Here is a 22,801-nt window from a genome sequence, read left to right as displayed (position 1 = left end):
AATTTTAGAATTCTTTGTTCTATTTCCGTGGAGAATGCCATTGGGATTCTGATTGGAATTGCATTGAATCTGTAGATTGCTTTAGGTAGTATGGACATTTTAACTATATTTATTCTTCCAATCCATGTGCATGGAATATCTTTTCATTTATTTATGTCCTCATCGATTTTTTCTTTTTTTAAAGGTTGGCACCTGAACTAACAACTGTTGCCAATCTTTTTTTTTTTTTTCCTGCTTTTTCTCCCCAAATCCCCCCAGTACATAGTTGCATATTTTGGTTGTGGGTCCTTCTAGTTGTGGCATGTGGGATGGTACCTCAGCATGGCCTGATGAGCAGTGCCATGTCTGCACCCAGTATCCGAACCAGTGAAACCCTGGGCCACTGAAGCAGAGCACGCAAACTTAACCACTCAGCTGCAGGGCTGGCCCTCATCATCAGTTTTTTCAATAATCTCTTATAGTTTTCATTGTATATGTTTTGCACTTCCTTGGTTAAATTTACTCCTGGATATTTTATTCTTTTTACTGTGATAGTAAATGGGATTGTATTCTTGAGTTCTCTTTCTGTTAGTTCATTATTAGGGTATAGAAATGCAACTGGTTTTGTAAGTTGGTTTTGTACCCTGCAACTTTGCTGTGGTTGATGATTATTTCTAATAGTTTTCTGATGGATTCTTTAGAGTTTTCTATATATAAAATCATGTCATGCACAAACAGTGAGAATTTTACTTCTTCCTTTCCAATTTTGATACCTTTTATTTCTTTTTCTTGCCTAATTGCTGTGGCTCAAACCTCCAGTACTATGTTAAATAAGAGTGGTGAGAGTGCGCACCCTTGTCTTGTTCTTGTTATCACAGGGATGGCTTTCAGTTTTTGTCTATTAAGCATGATGTTAGCTGTGGATTTGTCATATGTGGCCTTTATTATGTTGAGGTACTTTCCTTATACACTCATTATATTGAGAGTTTTTATCATAAATGTATGTTGGATCTTGTTAAATGCTTTCTCTGCATCTATTGAGATGATCATGTGATTTTTATTCCTCATTTTGTTAATGTGGTGCATCACATTGATTGATTTGTGGATGTTGAACCATGCCTGGTATAAATCCTACTTGATCAAGGTGTATGATCCTTTGAATGTATTGCTGTATTTGGTTTGTCAGTATTTTGTTGAGGATGTTTGAATGTATGTTCATTGGTGATACTGGCCTGTAATTTTTCTTCTTTGTGTTTGGCCTGTCTGGCTTTGGGATCAGGGTGATGTTGGCCTCTTAAATGTGTTAGGAAGTGCTCTGTCTTCTTCTTTTTGGAATAGTTTGGGAAGGATAGATATTAAATCTTCTTTGAATGTTTGCTAGAATTGACCAGAGAAGCCATCAGGTCCTGGGCTTTATTTTTGGCAAGGTTTTTGATTATTGTTTCAGTCTCTTTACTTGTGATTGGTCTATTCAGATTCTCTGTTTCTTCTTGATTGAGTTTTGGGAGGTTGTATGAGTCTAAGAATTTATCCAGTTCTTCTAGATCGTCCAATTTGTTGGCATATAGTTTTTCGTAGTATTCTCTTATAATCCTTTGTATTTCTCTGGTATCTGTTGTAATTTCTTTCATTTCTAATTTTATTTATTTGAGCTTTCTCTCTTTTTTTCTTAGTGAGTCTAAGGTTTTGTCAATTTTGTTTATCTTCTCAAAGAGCCAGCTCTTAGTTTCATGGATCCTTTCTATTGTTTTTGTTTGTTTGTTTCAATTTCGTTTATTTCTGCTTTAATTTTTATTATTTCCCTCCTCCTGCTGACTTTGGGCTTTGTTTGTTCTTTTTATAATTCTGTTAGGTGTAGATTAAGATTGCTTATTTGAGATTTACCTTGTTTGTTATGGTGGGCCTGTATTGCTATGAATTTCCCTCTTAGGACCACTTTTGCTGCATCTCATATGAGTTAGTATGATATTTTTCATTTTCACTTGTCTCCAGATATTTTTTTGATTTCTCCTTTAATTTCCTCAATGATCCATTGGTTGTTCGGTAGCATGTTGTTTAATCTCCACATATTTGTCACTTTCCTAGCTTTTTCTTATAGTTGATTTCTAACTTCATAGCATTATGGTCGGAAAAGATACTTGATATGATTTGAGTCTTCTTAAATTTATTGAGGCTTGCCTTGTTTCCCAGCATATGGTCTATCCTTGAGACTGTTCCATGTGCACTTGAGAAGAATGTGTATTCTGCTGGTTTTGGATGGAGTGTTCTATATATCTATTAAGTCCATCTGGTCTAGTTTTTCATTTAATTGCACTATTTCCTTGTTGGCTTTCTATCTGGATGATCTATCCATTGATATAAGTGGGGTGTTAAGGTCTCCTACTATTATTGTGTTGTTGTTATATGTACTTTTAGGTTTGTTAATAGTTGCTTATGTACTTTGGCGCTCCTTTTTTTGGGTGCATGTATATTTATAAGTGTTATGTCTTCTTGCTGGACTGTCCCTTTTATCATCATATACTGCCCCTCTTTTTCTCTCATTACCTTTTTTATCTTGAAGTCTACTTTGTCTGATAGAACTCTGGCAACACCTGCTTTCTTTGTTTGCCATCAGCTTAAAGTATCGTCTTCCATCCCCTCACTCTGAGCCTCTGTTTGTCATTAGAGCTGAGACGTGTTTCCTGGAGGCGGCATATTGTTCAGTCTTGTTTTTTAATCCATCCTGCCACTCCATGTCTTTTGATCGGAGAATTCAATACATTTACATTTAGAGTGATTGTTGATATATGAGGGCTTCATGCTGCCATTTTAACACTTGTTTTCTGGTTGTTGTGTATTTCCCTTGTTTCTTGTCCCATGTATTTTGAACTGCCAATTCAGTTTGGTAGTTCTCCATGATGGTATTCTCAGTTTTGTCTTTATTTCTCATTTGTATTTCTGTTCTGATTATTTGTTTAGTGGTTACCATGAGGTTTGTATAAAAAATCTCATGGATGAGATAGTGCATTTTCTGATAACCTCTTATTTCCTTAGTCTAAGCTGGTTCCATCCCATTCCTCTTCCCCTTCTAAGTCATTGTTGTCACAACTTATTCTCTTTTTTGTTGTGAGTTTGTGGTTAAGGTGATGAGATTATACTTACTTTTGATGTTTTCCTTCCCTTTATCTCTAATGTTATAATTAAGTGTTTGCTAACCTATTCTGATAGAGAGCTGCAATTTTCTTATTTTTTCTGCCTATTTATCTCCTTCCTCAAGACTTTGTAAACCCTTTCTTATTTTTGCAGATGTGAGGGCCTTCTTGATCATTTCTTGTAAAGGGTAGGGGAGAGTCTTGTGGCAATGAACTCCCTCAGCTTTTGTTTATCTGGGAAACTTTTTATTTTTCCATCATATCTGAAGGATATTTTCACTAGATACAGTATTCCTGGCTGAAAGTTTTTGTCTTTCAGAATTTTAAATATATTATTCCACTCTCTCCTAGCCTATAAGGTTTCTGCTGAGAAATCCCTTGAAGCCTGGTAGGGGCTCCTTTGTAAGTTATTTTCTTCTACCTTGCTGCCCTTAGTATTTTTTCTTTGTCATTGACTTTTGCCAGTTTTGCTACTATATGCCTTGGAGAAGATCTTTAGCATTGATGTAATTAGGAGTTCTGTTAGATTCTTTTACTTGTAATTCTAGCCTCTTCTCTGGGTTTGGGAAGTTTTCAGCTATTATTTCTTTGAACAAGCTTTAGGCTCCTTTCTCCCTCTCTTCTCCCTCTTGAATACTTATAATCCTTATGTTGCATTTCCTAATTGAGTCACATTTCTTGGAGAATTTCTTCATTTCATCTCATTAATTTTGTTTTTCATCTCCAACATTTTTTTTCTTTTTTCTTTGTCTTTTTTGTGTGTGTGTGAGGAAGATTGGCCCTGAGCTAACATCTGTGTCAATCTTCCTCTATTTTATGTGGAATGCTGCCACAGTGTGGCCTGACGAGTGGTGCTAGGTCTGCTTCCAGGATCTGAACCTGCGAACCCCGGGGTGCTGAAGCGGAGTGCACAAACTTAACCACTACTCCACCAAGCCAGCCCGTCTCCGACATTTCTGATTAGTTTTTCTTTATAGTTTCAATCTCTTTTGTGAAGAATTCCCTCTGTTCGTTAATTTTAATCCTTATTTCTTTGAACCATCTCTCTGAATTTTCTTGTAACTTGTTGAAGTTTTTTATTATAGCTATTTTGAATTCTCTGTCATTTAGATTGTAAATTTCTGTGCCTTCACAATTGATTTCTGAGTGCTTGTCGTTTTCCTTCTGGTCTGGAGTATTAATATATTTCTTCATACTATTTGATGAGGTGGATTTGTGCCTTCACTTAGCAACAGTATCTGGTCACAGATTCCACCTGTCACCACTGGGGGAGTCAGGAGCTGTGTATTCTGAGCCCACCTCAATCCCTGGTGTCTGTGCCTATCCTTTGGAATCTCTGCTGACAGAGCCTGTCTGCGATTGCCCACTTACAGCTGCTGCTTTGCTAATGTATGCAGGGCGCTCTGGCAGGGGTTCCTTGCTTTGGCCAACCAGCCGAGCTGGTGCACTGGGTGAGGGAAGGGACGCTTTCTTTTGTGTGCATGATCCTGAGGGCGTTCTCGCTCTTCCCTTGCTATCTGCCCTCATGGGGTGCTGGTCTGATGAAGACACCCCAACAATAGCTTAGCCTCCTTGTGGAGCTTTCCCACGGGCTGTGAGGTAACTTGGAGAGTGAAGGCGTTCCTGTGAAGAGCCGCCCTCCTCCCTCTCTTCTCAGAGTTGTGCACAGTCCCACGGCCTAGATCATTGTCACATAGGGAGGAGAGATCCCCTTACCTCCTTGCACTTCCTCCTGGGGGGTCCAGCACCTCCACCTTCAGACATGGCTGTGGGGCCTCTCAGATGTCTTTTGTATTTTGTGAATGTCCTCTGTTGGTTTATGAATGTCCTTTTCATTGTATCTTAGGGGGAGAGTCGAGAGTCTAAGGGAAGAACTCACTTTGTCATGATTCTAACATCACTCTGGATCTTACTTTTTAATCCATCCAGCCACTGTGTCTTTTTTTTTTTTTTTTAAAGATTTTATTTTTTCCTTTTTCTCCCCAAAGCCCCCTGGTACATAGTTGTGTATTCTTCGTTGTGGGTTCTTCTAGTTGTGGCATGTGGGACGCTGCCTCAACGTGGTCTGATGAGCAGTGCCATGTCCGCGCCCAGGATTCGAACTAACGAAACACTGGGCCGCCTGCAGCGGAGCGTGCGAACTTAACCACTCGGCCACAGGGCCAGCCCCCTGCCACTGTGTCTTTTGATTGGAGAATTCAATCCATTTACATTTAGAGTGATTATTGACATTTGTCATTTCATCTCTTGTTTTCTGGTTCTATATTTCCATTATTTCTTTTCCCTTTATTTCTTACTGCCATTTCTGTTTGGTGGTTTTCTTTGATGGTTTTTGCAGTTTTCTCTTTATTTATGATCTGTGGCCCTGGTCTGATTTTTTATTTAGTGGCTATCGTGAGGTTTGTATAAAAGATCTCATATGTGAGATACTCCATTTTCTGAGAGCCCTGTCACCATTAGCCTAAGCAGGTTCCATCCCTTGCCCCTTCCCCTTCTATATTTTTGTTGTCACAAATTATTCTTTTTTGTGTTGTGAGTTTGTGACTAAATTGAAGTGTTTATAGTTTTTTGTTTTTGTTTTTTTCAGGAAGATCAGCCCTGAGTTAACATCTTCTGCCAATCCTCCTCTTTTTGCTGAGGAAGACTGGCCCTGAGCTAACATCCATGACCATCTTCCTCTGCTTTTTGTGTGTGGGATGCCTGCCACAGCATGGCTTGATGCATGGTGCCATGTCTGCACCTGGGATCCGAACCAGCAAACCCCAGGCTGCCAAAGCGGAATGTGGGAACTTACCCACTGCACCACCGGGCTGGCCCCATAGTTATTTTTGATCCTTTCCTTTCTTTTGTCTTTTATGTTATAATTGTTTTCTAATCGCTTCTGATATAGAACTGCAATTTTCTGATTCTATCCGTCTATTTATCTGCTTGCTCAAGCTTTTGTAAACCTTTACTTTTTAGTTTCAGATGGGAGGGCTCCTTTCATTGTTTCTTGTTAGGCAGGCCTAGTAACAATGAACTACCTTGGCTTTTGTTTTTCTGGGAAGCTTTTGTTTCTCCATCCTATCTGAAGGATAGTTTTGCTGGATAGAGTATTCTTGCCTGAAAGTTTTCATCTTTCAGTATTTTGAATATATCATTTCATTCTCTACTAGCTTGTAAGGTTTCTGCTGAGAAATCCACTGAAAGCCTGATAGGGATTCCTTTGTGGATTATTTTTTTCTGGCTTGTTGCCCTTAATATTTTTTGGCATTGACTTTTGCTGGTTTTATGCCTTTAAAAGAGAAGGTCTTTTTGCATTGATGTAATTAGGAATTCTGTTGGCTTCATGTACTTGTAAGTCCAATTACTTCTCTAGGTTTGGGAGGTTCTCAGCTGTTATTTCTTTGAACAAGCTCTCTCCTTCTTTCTTCCTGCCTTCTCCCTCTGGAATACCAGTAATCCTTATGTTGCTTTTCCTAATTGAGTTGAATATTTCTTGGAGACTTTCTTCACTTTTTTTTTTTAAATCTTAGTTCTCTCTCCTCCTCCACCTGGAGCATTTCTATATTTCTATCCTCTAAATCACTAATTCTCTCCTCCATAGTGTCAGCTCTATTTTTTATTGATTCTAAATTATTTTTTACCTCATTAATTGTCTTCTTCATATCCAGAATTTCTGTTTGGTTCTTTTTAGAGTTTCAGTCTCTTTGGCGAAATATTCCTTGTGTTCATTAATTTTGTTCCTGAGCTCATTGAACTGTCTCTATGAGTTTTCTTGTAATTCATTGAGTTTCTTTATGATAACTATTTAGAATTCTCTGTCATTTAGATTGTAAATTTCTTTGAGTTCAGGATTTGTTTTTGGAGACTTGTCATTTTCCTTCTGCTCTGAAGAGTTAATGTAATTCTTCCTGGTGTTTGATGAAGTGATCCTTTGCTGGCACATTTGTAGTAGTATCGGGTTGCAGATTCCACCTGCCACCACTGGGGGGGCAGGAACTGCGTTTTCTGATCCTGAACCGCCTGTAGGGAGTTGTACCAGTAGGACTTCTCTGAGTTTGCCCACTGGCCACAGCCACTTGGCAGGTCACACATGCACGTGGGGCCTATGTGCTCCACCACCAGGTCCCTCTGGTGCAGGACCACTGTGCTCCGCAGGGGACCAGCTGAGCTGGTGCATTGGGCGGGAGAGGAAGGTCGCTTTCTTCCATGTGCAGGCCGTCTGTGTGCTTTCTGGTGGCTTGACTGAGCTACTGTGCATGAGGAGGGCTCCTTCTCAGGGTCTAAGTCACGCTACTCAATGGGGAGCCTTCCCATGGGCGGGGCCGCTCCGGCACAGTGGATGATCCCACAGGCCAGGCTACAACTCCGAAAGTGTTCACACAGGCTGGGCTGCCCTCACCTCCTCTTACAGTCTTGCTGCCTGCTGTGTGAGGACCCACAACCTAGGTTGCTGCTGCTGGGGAGCAGAATTTCCTCTGCCTCCCAGGGATCCAGTCCACCTACCTTCAGGTGCATGGCTGCATGGATCTCTCAGACATCTTGTTGCGCTGTGCAGGGAATCCTCTGCTAGTTAATAAATGTCCATTTAGTTGTAGCTCAGAGGGGAGAGGCAAAGTGAACAACTCACTCTGCGATGATACTGACATCACTTAACACCCAACAACACACCTTCATTTCTTTTTTTTAAATTGAGTTTGTAGGACAAATAAGTTTGTTCTCAGTTTTTATGCTTACAAAAATATATTCTTTGCCTGTATTCAGTCAGGACTTTCCTAAGGGATGTGATTTTCTTTATTTGGAAGTAAAGTTTAACTTTCTTGAGGACCAACAGTAAATGTTACTTTGAATTAACATGTTTTCTGTTTTTTTCTTGTTATCTCTTTTTTGCTTCATAAGCAAAATCATTATATATAGATTACATGAGAACAGAATGTTTGATCTCTCCCTTGATGTGTTAATTATCACCTTGATTGCTGGATTATTTTACAGGCCAGTGGTAGTTATTCATTAGAAGTAGCAAGTGGGGTCGGCCCTGTGGCGCAGTGGTTAAGTATACACATTCCGCTTCAGTGGCCTGGGGTTCACCGGTTCGGATCCCGAATGTGGACATGGCACCGTTTGGCATGCCATGCTGTGGTAGGTGTCCCACATATAAAGTAGAGGAAGATGGGCATGGATGTTAACTCAAGGCCAGTCTTTCTCAGCGAAAAGAGGAGGATTGGCAGCAGATGTTAGCTCAGAGCTAATCTTCCTCAAAAAAAAAAAGTAGCAAGCAAGATATCATTATGTGTCTTCCTTTTGCCAAATTCATTTTAGAACTATTATGATTATATCACTAATTTTCAAAATTTTTCCAGCCATGAAACCCTTTCCTCAAACTTTTACGTGGAACCCCAACATGTAAATCAGATAAAGTGGAGCTTATCTGTTTGAAGCTGTGACAGAGACCTGAAGCCCCTCCTGGCTGTTGTGTCTAGTCTTCTAACCTCCTTCTCTTCCATGGAAATCCTAGAGCTACTTAAAGCATAGTTTGAGAGCCACTGATAGGTAATACTTTATAGAAATGCTGATAGCAAACTATTTTAAAATTGAAAGTGAAAAGATATTTAGACCCCAAATTGGTTGACACTTCCAGTCTATTCTCTTGTTGGGTGATAGAATGGTACCATGACAAATAACTGCCCAAAGAGCAAATAAGCTTGTACTAGAGTTATTTAGACAGAAATTGGATGTCTTCTTTTAAGGAACGTTGTCAAAGTGGTTCCTTTGTCAGTGGGAGGTTGGGCTACTGTTACATCTGCAGTCTCTTCCATACCATGATTCTCTGGTCTTAGGTGTCTACATTTATCCTACCTCATAAATATTTACTATGATGGAGGTCTGTTTTATCTTTCATTTCTTCAAATTTGTGATATGGCATATATCTAACAGGCAGTGTGTTTGGATGCAGGGGTACTGTTTAAACAAATAAGATACAATCTACCATTAAGGAAATAGAAAGTTGCTGTAAGGTTTGATGAGTTCAGTAATAGAAGTAAGCGTAGGGTGTTAATGGGAATCATATGAAATGGAAGGACCTAACCCAGGCCAGGTAGGGACTTGTCAGAAAAATTGCTAGCTTCCCCAAAGACTCCAAGCTGACTCTTTCAAGATGAGTAGACTTTAACCAGAAGCAAGTAGGGAAAAGTCTTTCCAGGCCAAAGGTCGAACATATACAGAGGCTCTGAAAGAGTACATGCCTTGTTTGGAGAACTGTTAAGTAGTTTAGTACGGCTGGAGCTTAGCATGTGAATGGGGACTGTTGAGTGAAGCCAGATGAAAAAGGACTGTGTTTGCCTTGCTTAGGAATTTGGGCTTTATCTTGAAAGTGATGTGAAGCGATTGAAGGATTTTAAGCACAGTAAATTACATGGTCAGATTTGTGTTTTAGAAAGCACTCTGGCAGTAGTCAGGAGAACAGATTGGAATGAACCTCTCTTGGAAGCAAAGAGACCATAAAGTAATAGGCTTTTGTAATAATTTAAGCAAAAATGTCTGAGGGAGGGTAGAACTGATGTGGTGGGTAGGAGAATGAATTCAAGATTTACTAAGGAGATTAAATCAATAGAGTTATTGGTCAGAGAAAGAGTGAATGCAAGGGTGACTTTCAGGTGTCTGACTTTGCCACCTGGGTAGGAGGGTAGTCTTTTTCGCTAAGAGAAAGAAATTAAGTAAGGAATCATATAGACTTTTTGCCTCAAGGTTCTTAGAGTGCCAACTTGAGCAAGGGTATAGGTGCTTCTTATTTTCTTATATTTGTATTTGGGTTTATTTTTAAAATGTGATATGAAAGAGTAACAGGATGTATTATCAAGGAAGGTATGGAATTCCTTTTGGAAGTCTATTAGATTAAGGTAGACTCTTATTTAAGGTAATTCAGGAATGGGTGATTTGCTTAAAGGCAAAGGAATGGACTACCTTTTGTCCAGTTCTTTGATTATTGAATATCTACTTTATATATTCTATAAATCAATTTTTAGTTGGGAAATATATTCATTTTTAGAAAATCCAGGGATTTTTACATTGCCATTCTGTCAGGATTTTTCTTTTCAGAGATGTGGTGAGATTGGTTTGTCTGTGTAAATTAGCTAATTTGATAATAGTTCTACTGTGGCATTATGTATTTTAAAACACAAAATGATTTTCCTTAGAATGCAAACTTTGATTTTTAAGTCTTTCTTTGGTGTCGTATGGGAATTAATGTTCAATCCTTGTTATTTAACACTCCTGACAGAGAAGATGTTTCCTTTATATAGCTTTGTCATATCATTTTCTCAAGTTGAGATCTCTTTTAGGTTGGTTGAGGTGCTTAAATCCTTCAGGGAAAGAATGTGCAATGCTCCTTAACAGAAAACTGGAGGTGCTGATTTCGTATTTTGAGATTTGTGCTGTAAAGGGATACTTATTCATTACCTTTATTCATTGGTTCTTGAATGTTCTGTTGTTATCAGTTAGGTCTTCTTTGTAGTTTTGTGATTTCTTCTGCACTTTTGAGAGCATTAGAGAAGTGCCTCTTGCAGTAACAAAACAAAAAACTGACTATAATTTAATGCTTTTTAATTTACAGTGTCAATCATGAGACTTGGACCATTGTCATTGAAAATTGTTACATTCTGATGTCATACAGCTTTGCAAGAAATTTCTTTACAATAATTTGATCTTAGTAGAACTTCTTCTTCAAGTATGTTTAAAGGAAACTTTATTTTATTCCTTTTTATAAAACATGTTTTATAAAAAGGCGATTATAGTCCCTGCTTTGCTTAGTGTCTTCTAATTGTAAGCCAAAAAGATTCCCTAAATTTCAGTGTTTCAGAATGGTTTTTTCCTAATAAGGATAAAAGTTTTCAGAAATTGTTAGCAGTCTATAATTTGGCGTACATGTACAAATTTCCTTATTCAGGAGTTAGAATGGATTTGAGAGGTAGATCAGTAGGGACACTACACATTGGATTATTACAATTAAAGTGCTTGAAGGTTCTTAGAATAACATCTCTTCAAATAGCACTAAGGTATTATTGTTTTACAGGAGCTAGTATTATAGTTGTTTTTTCAAAGAGTGAAATGATGTGTGTGTTTGAGCTTAGAGTTACTCTAAGAGGAAGTGCACTAATTGTTCATTTTGCCCTAAACCAAAATCTTTAATTTGGGACTTTAGTTTTTTATTAGTATGGTAATCAGTTTAATTTTAAATATATGAGAAGGAAATAAGTTCTTTTTCATATTTCTCTTACTCTGTCTACAGGTTGTGAAAATTAAAATGAACAAACTAAGGCAAAGTTTTAGGAGAAAGAAAGATGTTTATGTTCCAGAGGCCAGTCGTCCACATCAGTGGCAGACAGATGAAGAAGGGGTTCGTACTGGAAAATGTAGCTTCCCAGTTAAGGTAAGAGCTCATGTTTCTATACATCTAGATGTGGAAAAGAATTAACAGTCTATTGTATGTGAAACCCCATTAATTAGGACAATTAAAAGAGAACCCTCTAAAAACTAATCCCTTCATACTCTGCTTCAGTGGTAGAATTAATAAGCAGAAAAATATCGATCATAAATAGAGATCATAAATAGAGATTCTGGTATATAACCTGGAATCATTACAACTACAATCACCTCTGATGAGAATACTAATCCTGAAATATTTAAAAATCCTGAATTATCAGGAATCAAATTATTATCCGCAGGATATGCTTACTAAGTGATGGGGCACACAGGGGGCGTTCTCCTTTCTTGAACACAGGCCTGGTGTGTTCTAGAACATCTTAAATCAGAAGAGTTAAACCAAAAGAGGTTTTTTCTTTAATCTTGTGACTTTAATTGTATAGAGGTTGTTTAAACTAATGCCTTCATTTGTCAGATCAGAAAATGAAAGCTGAAACACTTTAAAAACATAGTGAAGTTCTAGAGAAGGGGGCGTCATACAGGTGCTTTTTTTACTAGACATTGGAGAAGAAGCATCATATTTAAGCTCATGGAAGAAATGTACATGCTGTACTGTTCAGTGAAAAGCAATTTATAATTATATGAGCATGCTGTGAGATGTATTAAGTGTGGGGGCAAAAATTAGAAGGAACTAAACCAAAATGTTAATATCTTGAAGAAAAAAATTTAGTTTAATATAAAATTTAACATTTTTGTCTATTTTCTGTGTACTCTTAAGTGTGAATTTTCTTATTCTGATTTTCTCCTCCTTTTTACTGCCTTAGTACCATTGATTAAAACATGGACGAAAACTTCAGAAAGGAAAAGAATCTGTATGACAGGAAAAGTGATTTGTAGACTCTATGGTTAAATAAATACATGGTTTTTATTTTATTTTTTGCTTGGAAAGATTCCCCCTGAGCTAACATCTGTTGCCAGTCTTCCTCTTCCCCCCGCCCCCCCAAAGCCCCAGTACATAGCTGTATGTTCTAGTTGGAAGTCCTTCTAGTTCTTTTGTGTGAGCCACCACCACAGCATGGCTACTGACAGATGAGTGGTGTGGTTCTGCGCCTGGGAACTGAGCCTGGGCCACTGAAGTGGAGTGCACTAAACTTTAACCACTGGGCCACCAGTGCTGGCTCTACATGGTTTTTAAAATACACAAATTTTTCCAGTCTTTTCAATAACTAAGCATTTTCCTAATCACTTAGCTTTGTCTATTTAACTTATTTGCTGAAATTTCTCTTATAGGAATAACAAACAAATATTTTAATTTTAAATGTTTAGTATGATATTAAAATATAAAAAAGAAAAAAACACCCCTCTTACATAAAAACTAACCCTCTTCTCTACCTACCCCCAACCCCCACCCACCAATAGTAGGTTCATTTTGATTACACAAGTTCAGTATTAAGTATATGGAAATGGATGCTTTTACACACTGTTGATTGCTTGGAGTATAAGCCTTACTTAGGAGGGCAGTTTGGAAATATCAGTTAAAGTTTTAAATGCACTTTTCATTTGACCAGCAGTCTTACATTCAGTTACATTTAAGTACATTCATAGATATACTGGCATAAGTGGTCATCTAGCATTGTTTGTAATAGCAAAAACTGGAAACAAGTTAAATGCCCATCATTCTGGGGTTTGATAAAGAAGTTATGACATCCGTTAAGTGGAATTCTTTGCCACTACTAAAAAAAGAATAAAGTAGATCTGTAATCGTATACATATTCGGTAAATTTTTTTTGAGCACCTGCTATGTGCCAAGCATATGCTAAGTGGTAAGCAAAGAAGATATAGTTCTTGTTCTTGTGGAGCTTATAGTCTCCCTGTGGGAGAGACAGACTTTAATTAGGTATATGTATTAATAATATAAGATTAAAAACTGAGATAAGAGCTTTTAAATAAGGGAGTCTGGTTCCTGTAAGAGCATGTAACAAAAAAACTTGACCTAGACTGGAGGATCAAGGAAGGCTTCCCTGAGAAAGTAAAGTTTGACCTGATAGGTAAAGATTGAGTAGGAATGAATTAGGTGAAAAGGTAGAGCATTTCAAAATTATGGAAAGTATGTATACATAGGCCCTGGTGGTAGAGGAAAGAGTGATATTAGGGAGCTAAAGGAAGACTGTAGTGTAAGAAGGTAAATGAGATGAACCTGTATAGAAGTACGACAGGGCTTTGTAGGCCATGTTAAGGATTTTGGACTTTAAAAGTAATGGGAAGCCATTAAGTGATGTGGTTTTTTCATTATTTATTTTATTGTGGTAAAATATACATAATGTAAAATTTACCATTTTAACCATTTCTAAGTGTACAGTACAGTGATATTAATAACATTCATATTTATATACAGTCATTGGCACCATCCATCTCCAGAACTTTTTATCTTCCCAAACTAGGAGTCTGGCTGCACTGTGGTTTGGAGGTAGCCCATAGTGGATGCAGGGAGTCTGGTGAAAGATTATTACAATAATCCAGAGGAGAAATAATGGTATACTGGACTAGGGTAGTGACTGTGGAGATGAAAAGTAATGAAGTAAATTGAGAGATAATTAAGAGATAAAGGCAACAGGAATTGGAGATGGACTGGATCTAGGCAATGAAAAAAGATGGTTTTAAGGATGACACCTAGTTTCTTGTCCCACACTGATAGAAGTGATGATCATTGACATAGGAAACACTGAAAGAATAGTCTTTGCATAAGCTCATACAGAAAGATGACTTTAGTGTATTACTAAGTGATAAAGGCAAGGTACAGAACAGCGTATGTGGTATGATTCTGTTTATAGTTAAAAAGAATAGAACATATATATGCTTATATGTATGTAAGAAATATCTGTAAGAAGTCACAAGTAACTTGGAATTACAGAATGAGAATAAAGCATTGGGGATCTTTTTTTTTAATTATTTTATTGTTTCCTTTTTCTCACCAAAGCCCCCCAGAACATAGTTGTACATTCTTAGTTGTGGGTCCTTCCAGTTGCAGCATGTGGGATGCCGCCTCAGCATGGCTTGATGAGCAGTGCCATGTTCGTGCCCAGGATTCGAAGTGACGAAACACTGGGCCACCGCAGCGGAGCTCACGAACTTAACCACTCGGCCACCGGGCCGGACCCAGGATTGGGGATCTTTTCTTTTTCAGTGTATATCATTTGGAACTAGTGACATTTCTTATCATGAGCATTTATCATACTTGTAATACATAAGCATATATATATTTTTTAAATCTCATTCACAGGATTTTGAGAGGCTGGTATACAATGTTGAAATAATTGAAGTACAGTTAATTGAAGCACTTCTAATTGGCTATGAAATGTATAGCTTTTAAGTATTTTGTGTGAGATAAATAAGGTTCAGTATCTTTCAGTATAATTCTCATTTGTCATAAGAAGGAGCCGAGTGGGATGTGCTTTAGAGATAAGCACATAAGATATAAGATTTATATCTTATGTAGGTAGGACAGCTTATTTAGGGTGTTTTCTGTATGATCTTTTCCAAATGGCCTTTTGAAATCCTTTCTACAAGACATTCGTCTCTCTACTATGTTGTGCCCTCCTTACCTGCCTTCCCTCCCCACTCCACCCCATCCCATTCCACACACTTACATAAAAGTGAACCATGATAGGATAGGAAAATCAGAACCTGAATTTTTTTTCCATGGCCTAGAAATAGATGCATTTCCTCAGTCAGATATGGCTGGGCAAATGATATCTCATCTGGCCTTACATTAGAGGCCGCTGAATTCTGAACTAGTGATGAATTGGTATAAAAAGTTTCCCATGTAGGCAACTGGTAGGGTGGTGGGCATGCTCACTGAAGATGAACACATTTAGGGGTAGAGAAGATGAGTTCCTTTTGAGGGGCCTATGAGACATGTACATGCAGATCCACACTGACCACAAAAGCACCGTGAGTTTTGATTTTAAGGTTACAGGTAATTTTACTGAGTAGGCGAGTTTGCAAATATGGAATCCTTGAATAATGAGGGTTGACTATAGATAAATTATCATTGAAGTCATAAGTAAGTGAGATTGCCTACGGGAAGTGAGAAGAGGACCTAGGACAAAACCTGTAGAAGAGGGCCTAGGACAAACATAGAAGGGACAAGCACTGAAATAGTGTCTTCAAAGGAGAACAAAAATGACTAGCCAGAGAGGTAGAAGGGAATCCTAGAGAGTGTGCTCTCAGAAGCCAAGGTTTCAAGGAAGGAGAAAGTGGTCAAATGCTATAAAGAGATCAAATAAGAAATAAAACTTCATTAGATTAAAAATTTGAAAGTCTTAGTGACTTTGATGATAGCACTTAGAGTGGAGTCATGAGGATGGAATCTAGACTAAGGGGTGAATGGAAGCATAAGATAGACAGAGACAACAAATCTAGAGATGACTAGTTCAAGAAGTTTGTCTGGAAAGATTGTGTGAGGATGGGGAGGGGTGGAAGGGAAGTTACTAGAAGAGGCACAAGGAAACTTTGGGTGGTGATGGCCGTTTAGTATGTTGATTGTGACGATGGTTTCTCAGGTATATGCATATTTCAAAAACTCGGCAAATTGTATATTTTAAATATATATAGTTCATCGTATGTCAATTATACCTCAATAAAGTGGGTAATTATTTTTTCCAAAGATTGGCACCTGAGCTAACAACTGTTGCCAATCTTCTTCTTTTTTTTTCCTTCTGCTTTTTCTTCCCCAAATCCCCCCAGTACATAGTTGTATATTTTAGACATGGGTCACTCTAGTTGTGGCATGTGGGAGGCCCCCTCAACATGGCCTTATGAGCTGTGGCATGTCCGCACCCAGGATCTGAACTGGCGAAACCCTGGACCACTGAAGTGGAGCGCGCGAACTTAACCACTCGGCCACGGGGCCGGCCCTGGTAATTTTTTTTTTAATGAAAAAGTTTGTCTTCAAAGGAGAACAGAAAGGCAGAGTAGTAACAAGAGTGTGAGGTTGAGAAACTTTGTGTGTTTTGTTTGTTTGTTAACAGTTTTATTAAGTTTACAAACCATAAAGTTTACTCATGTAAAGTGTATAAATCACTAGTGGTTTGATTTTGTGTTGGATTTTGTTTTTAAGGAGAGATTTGAGCACAATTAAAGGCTTTTACAAACAATCATATAGAGAGTGGATTAGTTGTAGACTGGAGGAAAGATGCTGCTTCTATTTAAACAGTAGCAAAAGTGGAAAATAGGGAGTAAATATACTTAAATTTATGGTGTTGGCTTGAGATTGATGGACTTCTATTCTAAAGATATGTTTTCTCAAGGAAGTAGGAAGTGAAGACATCTGCAGAAGAGTGAAGAGAGAAGTTGTGGAATTAGAGTTTGAAGACAGTAGAATAGGAGATATAGAATATGCAATTACTAGAAATGGAAATGCAATTACTAGACATGGAAATGCAATTACTAGACAGTAATCAAGGGAAACTACACCTTGTTTGATCTCTGCCCTATATGTTTAAATATACTGGTTCCTATATACAACTATAATAATTTAGTATTAGAGTAACGGTTAATTGGAGTAAAGTAGGTTTCAAACCTTGTCTTACAATTCTATCTACTAGTATAATAGAGATAATTTTTTTGATGGAGGAGGAATTTTAATGTTAAAAGTGAAATATTACTTGTAAAAACTTAATCTAGTGGTTCTCAAAGTAAGGTCCCCAAAACCTGTTTACGGGATCCTGAAGTACTTTCTTTCCCAACTATACAACTGTGTGAAACTAGATTTTCTTTATATGCTTCAGCCAAAACAACACATTGCAGCAGATTGAATGTAGATGCAAAGATGAAAATTCAGTTTTCTTCTATTAGGCCATATATTAAAGAGATTTGCAGATGTGAAACAGTGCCATTCTTCTCACAAAATTTTTTTGTTTTGGAAAATATGGTTATTTTTCATTAAAAATCTTGTTTGTGTTAACATGTTTGTTATGGGGTTTATTATCATTATTTTTAAATAAACTAAATATTTTACAAGTTCTTAGTTTTAATTTCTAATATAGTAATTATCAATAGATGTAACTGGCAAAGACAAAAATTCTTTAGAGTCCTCAGGGTAATGGATCCTGAGACCAACATTTTTGAGAACTGCTGATTTAAACAGTATACTTCATCAATTAAAGTAATATACCAAGAATCTACCTGTAATTGCCTACTAATGTTATATTTTAAAATGCTAGTATTAGTTTTGTTTGTTAAATAAATTAGTGGGATCCAAGCCAGTTCCTTGATCCTTTGACTTGTATAAAATCTTCATTCTCTGATTATATTATATTATATTATAGAATATATTGAATGCTAAAATGGACCTTTTATTGGATAGATTCTAGAGGTCATGTTATCTTCAAATGTGGGAGGATAGAGATTAAGGGACTGGATACAGAATTCATACGTATTTGTACCAATATGTACAAATAGGATAGATGAAAGGGGGAATTGAGCATATGAATGCTAACATGGGATGTGTTTTCCTCCTAGACCAACATTTTGCTGTATTAAGTGATCTTCCAGGTGGTTTTGGTGCCCAATCCTTTTTAAGGTTGAGCAAGAATTTATAACAAAGAGTATTTTAATAACAGGCATTACTTATTTTGTGTGTAACTATATAGGCATGACAGAAAGTAGAACTCTTACTATTTCAGTATTTCTAAGAAGCTAGTTCCTGATCCAGTGGCTTACCTACCATGTAACATTTAATAATCTGTGATTTCAGAAGATTTTGGTGCAAAATTTTGTGCCAAATTAGTAGTTGCTAAATACAATTTATCAAGAAAAAAGCACAAATGCACAAAATAAAGAGTAAAATGGGAAAATAGTCACATATAGTGATGAAATTTTAAAAATTAAGATACTATACAAATAAACTTGAAAACATGGATAAAATTGGTAATATTCTTTGGTTATATAAATGACCAAAACTGACTCCAAAAGAAATTGACAATATAAAGAGACTGACTACTGCAGAAGAAATACCATAAGATGTCAAAGCATTACCTACCTCCTTTTTTCCACCTCCCACTCCTAACATTCCAAGAGAATACTTTTTAGCTCTTAATGAAAAGATAAAAATCATGCTTTATTTGTTCAAGCCTTACAAATTCATTTTATAAGCTTATAAATTCTTTTTATGTATGTAACATTTCAAAACTTTACAGAGAGCCTCAAGGAAACTGCAGACTAAATTTAACTTACAGGTATCAACTCAAAACTCTTGATAAAATATTAATAAATAGAATCCAGCAACCCAATTAAAGAATAATTTATACCCTCATTCATCATTATCTAAAGATAAAGACTGAGGGAGAGAATATCTTTTATATCAGAATGGGATAGTTCCTTATAAACGTTCCCACAGAGACTTCCCACTACTTTCCATTGGCTGGAATTGAATCATGCCCATGTCATATTTGCAAGGAAAGGCAAGAAAGCAATTATTTGTATTTTCAGCCTGTACCTTGGAGGTAGGCTTTTCTGTCAGGGAAGCCAATTGAAAGAATGGCTGTCATGTAAGCAACTAACAGTGTCACCCACAGTCACGGTATCATCTCTGTTCTTCTAAAGTATCTATCCTCTCTGTCTTTCTGTTCTTTTTCCTACTGCCGTTGCTTTAATCAGGTCCCCATCCCTTTTTTCTCCTTAGACCGTTACAAGAACTCTTGACTATTTTTCTTGTTTATGGTCTTGTCTCCCATTCAAACTATTATCTTAGTGCTTATGATAGTGATCTTCCTAAATTGCAAATATGATTGTCACTTACCTGCTTCCTGTCCTTCAGTGGCTCTGTAATAAAATTTTAGAGAGGCATCTAGACTCTCTAAAAGCATATGCTTTTAAGCCAGACTACCTAAATTTGAGTTTGAGCTATGCCAGTTATTGTTAACTGTGTGACCTTAAGCAAATTACTTAACCTCTCTGTGCCTGTTTCCTCATCTGTAAAATGAGAACTAGTACCTACCTAGTATAGGTGTTCTGAGAATTAAATGAGTAAATACAGTACATGAAAAACACAACACTGCCTGGCATATAGTTGGTGCACAATAAATGTTTGCTGCTGCTGCTATTACTGCTATTATTGGTTAGATGCCAAGTGAATACTGGAGTTTTTGTCTGCGTTTCTTATTTCTTGGGTTTTTCTCTTGATCAAAGTTAACACTGTAAGTTAAATATCTTCTCTTGAATAGGAACCGGAAGCTTTTGATAGATGTTTGGTGCCTGAGGACGTATGCATTGGTCACACCAAGCTCTCTTAGCTTTGAAAATTCTGTTTATCCCAAGAGATGGGACATTTTCCGCTGCTTATAATTTTATTGCCTGAGTGTGACAGGCAGTCTGCATACGCAATCATGTTTCATTTCAAAGCTGCCTCAAAATGTAACTTTTTGGAAGATATTGTAGGTGACAAGTAGTGATTCAAATTTAAGTTAATGTTCAACCGTGTATGATACCAATGAGATAAATCAACTGAAGTGACGGTTGAAGAGAGACAATGTGTACACATCTAAGTTTCCTAGCATGCTGGCAGTGACAACTACATTATTTGCTCTTCTGTCTTAAACATTAAAAATTTGGAAAAATGTGTCTTTGGATCAGAGCAATAAGATATTTCAGATAAATTTTTAACGTAACTTGGGAAATGTCAGTGGTTTATTCATCCCAAGCATTTCAGTTACTCATGATTTGCTGCGTATTTTGCACAGGAGTTTCAACTCTATTCAGTAACTCTTAAGAATTTATTTTTCTGGTGGCATAATATGCAGTAAGATTTCTGTTATATGATATTGTTGGGGAACAGTTGGTGATATCTGATTATTTGAAGCCAGGACTAGAGCTCCAGTGGTCTAGATTTAGAGGGCTGTGTTCTTAAGCATTATATGATAATTTTATAATGTGATATGCAAATTAAAAATTAGTTTATTAAAACGGTGTTGAATATAATTTAAACTTAGAAAAATTTTTCATCAAAATGTAATACACGGTTTGTGGTTAAAAATCACCACCTTGGGGCTCTCCCGGTGGCGCGGTGGTTAAGTACACATGTTCCACTTCGGCGGCCCAGGGTTCGCTGGTTCGGATCCTGGCTGTAGACGTGGCACCACTCGGCAAGCCATGCTGTGGTAGGCGTCCCACATACAAAGTAGAGGAAGATGGGCACGGATATTAGCTCAGGGCTAATCTTCCTCAAAAACAAAACAAAACAAAACACACCACCTTCCCTACCCCTAATCCCACTCCCCAGTAACACTTGTAACCGTTTTTATTTCTGCTTCTACCGTGGGTAATATTTTAATTTCTTTCTATAGTATGATTTTGGGGCTGGCCCCGTGGCCAGGTGGTTAAGTTCATGCACTCTGCTTCAGTGGCCCAGGGTTTCATCAGTTCAGATCCTGAGCGCAGACCTAGCACCGCTCATCAAGCCATGCTAAGGCGGCATCCTACATAGCACAACTAGAAGGACCTACAACTAAAATATACAGCTAAGTACTAGGGGGCTTTGGGGAGAAGAAGAAAAAGAAAAAGAAAAGAAGATTGGCAACAGATGTTAACTCAGGGCCAATCTTTTAAAAAAAAGAAAGATAGTATGATTTTACTGTCTGTTCTTAATTTACCCATATTTGTCGTTAGTTCCCCACTATAAAGAAAAGATAATTTAACCCATACATCCTGCCCTTTCATCTTCTCTTTGCCCCTTCTTCACCGAGACTTTTGGAATTAGATTATTATTTTTAGTCTTTCTATTGGTTTCCTATACTCATAAATTTTTTGTTGTGTTAATTTTAGATGGTATATCTTGATTCCCCACCATGTAAGATAAAAACACTAAAACAACATCTTACTCTCTTACCTTCAAACTTTTATCAGCAATGCTTTTCTTTTCTTTTCAACATTATATATGTCCTACAGCCCTAAATGATTTCCCTTTGTCTTGAGTTTATTATGAAATTTTTCCTTATTATGACTCTCATTATTGTTTAATGTAGAGCTAAGTAATGTGCAATATTTTCTCTTTCTGAGTCCAGTAATTCATTGATATATTCAAAAGATATTCACTGAGTGCCTTCTGTGTGCCAGGGAATGTTCTAGGCACTGAGAATACAGCAAACAAAACACACAGAATCCCTGTACAGTGTATACATTCTAGTGGCTGTTAACAATGAACGAATAAATATGTATGAAGTACCCAGTATATCAAAGGAGAATTAAGTGTGAAGGAAGTGCACTGGGGGTAAAATTTAAAATAGGATTGTTAGGGAAGCCCTTACTGAAAAAGTGACTTTTGAGCAAAGACTCAAAGAAAGTAAGAAAGCAAGCATTCAGGTATCTGAGGAAGCAGATTGTAGACAGAGGGGGCAGCAAATACAAAGGCTCTGGGGTAGGAGAATGCATGGTATGTTAGAGGCACAATAAGGAGGTCCATGTGTTTACAGCAGATGGCACAAGTAGAGGTGAGATCAGGTAAGTACCAGGGTGCCAGATCATGTAGTTTAGTACTTTTCAATACTATCAGACCTATCACTTGGATTTTTACTACAAATATTTTATAATACTCCTTATACTGTCCTAAATAAAATATTTGCATAGTGTAACCTACTTATGCTTCCACACTTAAATATGTAAAAAAGAAATTTTTAAGAATATTGTACCATTGTGTGAATGCTTGGACATAACTACACTAGAAGACCTAAAGTAGTCTACCTTTACAGAGAGTCACTGTGGATGAGACGGCTGCAAGTGTAGACTGATGTGATGTATTGGCAACTCATAAACCACAAGTGGATTGCAAGTGGGTGATGTTATTTTCTGAAATGGTAAACACCTTTTGGTAAAATTCTTATCAAAGTACAGTCTTCCCATGATTGACACAGCAGTTGCATTTGTGCAAAAAATACTGTGTATGTATGTAAAATGGAGTTAGGATCTAATCTAAAACAATTACAAATAAGTTTTTTATTTATTCTAAGTGAATGTCTTACAGGAAGCAGGATGTCTGTCATCTATGGCCTCTTGCCCACTACCTATAAGTAATTTTCTCATTGTTACTAAAAATGCCCCTATACACTTCCTAAACACCCCACTTTGAAAAATCACTGGTGTGCGGCCTTGTAAATCATTTTAAGCACTTTGGTTTTTATTTAGAGTGAAATGGAAAGCCACTGGAGAGTTTTGAGCAGAGGAGTGACATTAAATGACTTAAGTTTTAAAAGGATCATTCTGACTCTTGTGCTGAGAATCCGCTGTAAAAGAGCAAG

General features: G+C 37.2%; 1 protein-coding gene across 50 annotated transcripts in view; it reads left to right on the top strand.

The window, feature by feature from the left end:
• NUMB (NUMB endocytic adaptor protein) overlaps positions 1-22,801 on the top strand; it is a 183,545-nt gene that overhangs the window by 110,538 nt on the left and 50,206 nt on the right. For all 50 annotated transcript variants that reach the window (XM_070593812.1, XM_070593793.1, XM_070593810.1 and 47 more), the window contains one exon: positions 11,377-11,517. In XM_070593812.1, the coding sequence (XP_070449913.1) occupies positions 11,392-11,517 (126 nt within the window). In that variant the 5' untranslated portion in view covers positions 11,377-11,391. The remainder of the gene's footprint in view (positions 1-11,376; positions 11,518-22,801) is intronic.

Source organism: Equus przewalskii, chromosome 25, assembly GCF_037783145.1.
Source record: "Equus przewalskii isolate Varuska chromosome 25, EquPr2, whole genome shotgun sequence".
Taxonomy (NCBI): Eukaryota; Metazoa; Chordata; class Mammalia; order Perissodactyla; family Equidae; genus Equus; species Equus przewalskii.
The sequence above is the reverse complement of the archived record's forward strand: the minus strand, read 5'-3'. Positions and strand labels throughout refer to the sequence as shown.